The 6,360-nt window shown below is 37.8% G+C and overlaps 1 protein-coding gene and 1 pseudogene across 1 annotated transcript in view; one reads left to right on the forward strand and one right to left on the reverse strand.

The window, feature by feature from the left end:
* FAM186A (family with sequence similarity 186, member A) overlaps positions 1-6,360 on the forward strand; it is a 78,277-nt gene that overhangs the window by 40,518 nt on the left and 31,399 nt on the right. Inside the window, exon 2 of the mRNA XM_011936286.1 lies at positions 5,544-5,763. Within this exon, the coding sequence (XP_011791676.1) occupies positions 5,544-5,763 (220 nt within the window). The remainder of the gene's footprint in view (positions 1-5,543; positions 5,764-6,360) is intronic.
* Positions 3,121-3,589, reverse strand: LOC105507600 (annotated as a pseudogene).

Consider the following 6,360-nt stretch of genomic DNA (forward strand, 5'->3'; position numbering starts at 1 on the left):
GTGGGGTGTTGAAGTCTTCCATTATTATTGTATGGGAGTCTAAGTCTCTTTGTAAGTCTCTAAGGACTTGCTTTATGAATCTGGGTGCTCCTGTATTGGGCGCATATATATGTAGGATAGTTAGCTCTTCCTGTTGAATTGATCCCTTTACTATTACGTAATGGCCTTCCTTGTCTCCTTTGATCTTTGATGGTTTAAAGTCTGTCAGAGACTAGGATTGCAACCCCTGCTATTTTTTGTTCTCCATTTGCTTGGTAGATCTTCCTCCATCCCTTTATTTTGAGCCTACGTGTGTCTCTGCATGTGAGATGGGTCTCCTGAATACAGCAAACTGATGGGTCTTCAACTAACGAGCAAAATAACCAGCTGATATCACAATGACAGCATCAAGTTCACACATCACAATATTAACCTTAAATGTAAATGGACAAAATGGTCCAATTAAAGGACACAGACTTGCAAATTGCAGTTAAATTTTTTATATGATATAAGGTAAGGATCCAACTTCATTCTTTCATATGTAGATATTCAGTTTTCCCACCAACATTTGTGTGTTTTTTTTTCTTTAAAAGACTGTCCTTTCCTCATTGGATGGCCTTAGCAACCTTCTGGAAAATAATTTGACCTTATGCTATGAATACACTATAGTATACACATACTGTTAACTTGGTGTTTATTTATGCGCTCTCTATTCTATTCTATGAAGTTACATGTCTGTCTTTATGCCTGTACCACATTATTTTGATTAATGTAGCTTTGGAATAAGTTTGAAATCAGAAAATGGGGATCTCCAACTTCATTTTTCTTTTTCAAGATTGTTTCAGCCATTCAGGGTCCCTTCAGATTCCATGTAAATTTTAGGATGAATTTTTCTATTGCTGCAAAAACAAAACAAAACAAAACAAAAGCCATTGGGATTTTGATAGGGATTGTATTAATCTGTAGATTGGTTTGGGTAGTATTGACATCTTAACAGCATTAAATATTCCAATCCATAAACATGGGATATCTTTCAATTTATTTGTGTTTTCTTTAATTTCTCTCAGTAACATTTTGTAGTGAAAACAACAAGTATACAAGTCTTTTACCTCCTTGGATAAGTTTATTTCTAAATTTATTATTATTATTATTTTACATTTTTATTTATTTATTTATTTTTGAGATGGAGTCTTGCTCTGTTGCCCTGGCTGGAGTGCGGTGGTGTGATTGTAGCTCACTGCAAGCTCCGCCTCCTGGGTGCAAGCAATTCTTCTGCCTCAGCCTCCTGAGTAGCTGGGATTACAAGTGCCTGCCACCGTGCTGGCTAATTTTTGTATTTTTAGTAAAGACAGGGTTTCACTATGTTGGCCAGGCTGGTCCCAAACTTCTGACCTCAAGTGATCCACCTGTCTTGGCCTCTCAGTATTATTATTTTTGAGACAGAGTCTCTCTCTGTTACCCAGGCTGGAGTGCAGTGGCACAATCTCAGCTCACTGCAACCTCTGCCTCCCAGGTTCAAGTGATTCTCCCACCTCAGCCTCCCAAGTAGCTGGGACTACAAGCACCCACCATCATACCTGAATAATTTTTGTATTTTTTTAGAGACAGTGTTTCACCATGTTGGCCAGACTGGTCTTGAACTCCCAACCTCAGGTGATCCACCTGTCTTGGCCTTCCAAAGTGCTGGGATTACAGGTGTGAGCTGCAATTTCTAAATACATTATTATTTTTGATGCTATTATAAATGGCATTGTTTTCTTAATTTATTTTTCATATTGCTCAGTGTTAGTGTAGTTAGCAATGTGACTGATCTGTATGTATTTTTTACCCTACAACTTTGCTGAATTTATTGTTCTAGTAGTGTGTTTGTGTGTGTGTGTGTGTGTGTGTGCACGCATGAGCACAGGGGGGTAAGCCTTAGGGCTTTCTACGTATATAGAGCTTTCTACATATGTAGGGTTTCTACAATTTAAGATCATGTTATCTGTGAACAGAGATAATTTTACTTTTCCCTTTCTAAATTGTGTGCCTTTTATTTCTTTCTCTTGCCTAATTGTGGTGTCTAGGACTTCCAATACCAGGCTAGATAGATGGTGAAAGTGGGCCTCCTTGCCTTGTTCCTAATCTTGGAGAAAAACTTGCAGTCTTTCACTATTGAGTATATTATAATCTGCGGGCTTTTCGTATATGGCCTTTATTATGTTGAAGAAGTTTTCTTCTGTTTCTAGTTTCTTTAGTGTGTGTTTTTGTTCGTGTTAAGACAGGGGCTCACTCTGTCACCAAGGCTGGAGTGCAGTGGCACAATCATGGCTCACTGCAGCCTTGACTTCCCAGGTTCAAGCAATCCTCCTACCTCAGCCTCCTGACTAGCTGTAACTATAAGCACACACCACCATACCTGGCTGATATTTTTTATTTTTTGTAGAGCCAGGGTTTCACCATGTTGCTCAGGCTGGTCTTGAACTCCTCGACTAAAGTGAAACTTCTGCCTTGGCCTCTCAAAGTGCTGGGATTACAGGCATGAGCTACTGTGCCCAGCCTCTTTTGTATTTTTTTTTTTTAATCATGCAAGGGTGTTAAATTTTGTCAAATGCTTTTTCTAAATCAATTGTGATGATCATATGTGTTTTTTTTTCTGTCATTCTGTTAATTTGGCACATTGCATTGATTGATTTACGTATATTTAACCATCCTTGCATTCTAGAAATAAATCTCACTTGATCATGGTGTATAATCCTTTTAATGTGCTGTTGAATTCTGTTTGCTAGTATTTTGGTAAGGTTTTCTGTATCAATATTCATCAGGTATGTTTGTATTTAGTTTTCTTATTTTGTAGTGCCTTTGTCTGTCTTCAGTATACATTGGTCTCAAAGGATGAGTTGGGAAGTATTTTTTCCTCTTCATTTTTCTGGGAGAATTTATGAGGAGTTGGTAGTATTTTTTCCTTGATTACTGTGCTATGTGTTAGCTTGTAATGTTATTCTTCATCATTTGGCTTAGCAAACTTTGCCTTGGCTCTCCTATGTTCCTGACTTAAATTATTATTGGCTGTAACAGCAGATACGCCTAACATCAGAATACTCATTTTGCATGATGATTTGGTTGGCAAAATCCAAATCTTACTCTTTTTTTTGGTTTTAAGTTTTAATCAAAGCTCGTATATAAAATTACTTTATTCCTGCATCTTCTCAATTGTTTCTTCCTTGTATTTGCTCTTTTCCTGTCCTAGTTGGCGAGATTTGGCTTTTTGTTCAAGGATCATTTTGCGGTCTTTGTCCAGTTTTAGCCTAGTGAGAACCACCTTGCTTTGGCGAGTACCCACATGGACAGTTGTGCCATTAGCTTTTTCCCGCTGCACCCGTTCAGTGCAGGTAACATATTTCTTCCCGTAAACCTGGACTACTTTGCCCATTTGCTGACCTTTATAGTGTCCTCATACAACCTGAACTTCATCATCCTTTTGGATGGGCATGGATCGCACGTTGTACTTCTGTCTCAGCTCTTTGGAAAGAGGGGAAGACATAATCTTCCTGTGAATGTGAGAAGGTGCGTTGAAATGCCTTTTGTGATTCTTGCTTTGGTCAGAAGTCACAAAGGGATTGAACTTCATTTCGGCCACTCTGGCTTCTGTGATGGCCACAAAAGGGAAGAGAACTACACACTCATCTTACTCTTATTATAAGGAGCGTAGAGAGAGAGTTCAGTTTGTCTGAAGCCAAAATGAAAGAATAATAAAGTTAGAAGGGCTGAACCAGTGTCTTAACTGTCAGATTTACTACACCTTTAAAAAATATTTTTAACATTCTTTTTATTGCTATAAAATGATATTCATAAACTACCTACACTTTAAAAATTAATATGTGTGAGAATAAGTAAAAGGAAAACAATTTATAATAACATGCATTTTAGTGTGTAAATCCTAGGTCAAACTTCACTAGAACTAGACAGAGGCTTGCATCTGTATGTAAAATTAAAATAAATATGAAAGATACAAATGGAGGCTGATACAAATTCAGCTTTATTGTACTGGCACTAAATATTCTTATCAATAGTGCATTGCTGTTGGTACTATGGTGTTCCAGAATGGTGAAAATTTCTTGGAGAAATTGTAAATAACTTCTTAAATTGATTTACATAATATTTATATTCCTGGAAATTGCAGTGTATCATTAAATTGGACAAAAAACACTTGGTGTTAAATTTTTTTTTTTTTTTTTTTTTAAGATGGAGTTTCACTCTTGTTGCCCAGGCTGGAGTGCAGTAGTGCAGCGATCTTGGCTCACTGCAACCTTCACTTCCTGGGTTCAAGACATTCTCCTGCCTCAGCTTCCCGAGTAGCTGGAATTACAGGCATCCTCCACAATGCCCGGCTAATTTATTGTATTTTTAGGACAGATGGGGTTTCACCATGTTGGCCAGGCTGGTCTTGAGCTCCTGACCACAAGTGATCCACCCACCTCAGCTTCCCAGAGTGCTGGGATTACAGGCGTGAGCTACCATGACCGGTCAAAAAAATTTTTTTTTTCAGAGGCAGGATCTCACTTTGTCACCCACGCTGGTTTTGAATGCATGGCCTCCAGAGATCCTCCCACTTTGGTCTCCCAAAGCACTCGGATTACAGGTGTGAGACACTGATCTTCGTCTGTGTTTAGATTTTGAAAGGAATTTGGTTTTAGGCTTGGATAATTATAAATAGATTTTTTTTTTCTACATGAATGTCCTGTGAGACATTCAAAAGACACACAGGATTTGAGACAGTTCTTCATTGTGTGATACTGTCCGTTGCACTGTAGGATGGGCTAGCATTCCTTAGTACCCTCTACTAAATGCCAGTAGTCCACCCTCACAATTATTATGACAACCAAAAATGATTTCACAAATTTCCAAATGCCATATATGAGGTAGTAATTACATCCATAAAAAATTTCTAGGATAGAGTGATGAAGAAAAGAGATTTGCTGATAAAATTCTTTTTCTTCCCCATATACTCAATGTACTAAGCTAATAAGTGATAAGATTCTTGAGCAAAGGAGATAATGAAAGAACAGTATGTTTGAGGCATATTCTGATAACTGTTTTCCAGGTAAGAAAGGAAAAAAGAAGCAACTTGCATTTTTTTTCTGTTTTCTTTTACTTTCTTTCTTTTCTTTTCTTTTCTTTTTTTTTTTTTAGCAGCTACAGTTTATAAAGCATTTTCACAAATCTTATACACTTCACATCAACTGTGTATTTAGCATCTCCATTATTTTACAGAGGTTGCAGAGGAAGCTCAGAAATGCTGTGATTTATTAAAAGTCATTTTAATGAAAGACCTAGAGTTAAGATCCAGATATGGCTTCAAACCCAATGCTCTTTCCATTATATCATAGCATTGCTAGGATGATGAGGGCAGAAAAAGGAACTTTTTTTAAGAGGGAAAACTTGAGACTCACAATAAAGCTAGAATTAGCAAGACTATAATTGGATAGCTTTAAATTAACTGTCACTGACATTCTGAGAAGAAAGGTGACCAAAGCTTCTTTTCAAACTGAGGATTAATACATACCCCCTTCTTATTCTTACAGGACATTGATATGCAGCTGAGTGAAATAATGAACAATGTGCATCGGATAATGACTCGCTATAGTCTTGTTTTTAACTCGTCCTCTGAAAGGAATGTCTCCCTTACAGAACAAAAGAAAAAACAGAGAACCAATTTTCTTGAGAAAATGGCTACTTATGCTAAGACTGTTGAAATTAGAGAAAAGACTCTTGCCAACATTCTGGTCTGGTTGGAAGAATGGAGTAAGTTTACAGAAGCGGTTCAGAATAAAACCATAAAGTTAATGAAAAAGATAGAGAAGAGAATATATAAGTAAATTTTGAAGGATTAATCAGACTAAAGAAGAAAAGACTAATGAGGTTATTCAGAGAATGGTTATCCTCTATTCCAGTAGGAATAAAATAGGAAAAATATAGACTTTTTCACTAAGAGCCAGCTATGCTGGCCTCCTTGTTTTTTTTAAAGCATGCCAGCAGTGTCTTTATGCATACTATTCCCTTATCTGGAGCATCTTCCACCAGATGGACGCATGGCTCATTCCCTGCTTAAATTCCACTTTAAAATGAGATGTTCTCTTACCATCCCCATTCCCTACCACCTGGCATTTTTTCTTACACTTTACCTTTTTTTTTTCCCAAGACAGGGTCTCACTCTGTCACCCAGACTGGAGTGCAGTGGCGTGATCCCGGCTCACTGCAACTCCCGCCTCCCAGGCTCAAGCGATTCTCCTGCCTCAACCTCCTTAGTAGCTGGGACCAGAGGCATGCACCACCATGCCCAGCTAATTTTTGTATTTTTCGTAGAGACAGGGTTTCACCATGTTGGCCAGGCTGGTCTTG

This window comes from Colobus angolensis, unplaced genomic scaffold (genome assembly GCF_000951035.1).
Source record: "Colobus angolensis palliatus isolate OR3802 unplaced genomic scaffold, Cang.pa_1.0 Scaffold151, whole genome shotgun sequence".
Classification (NCBI taxonomy): domain Eukaryota; kingdom Metazoa; phylum Chordata; class Mammalia; order Primates; family Cercopithecidae; genus Colobus; species Colobus angolensis.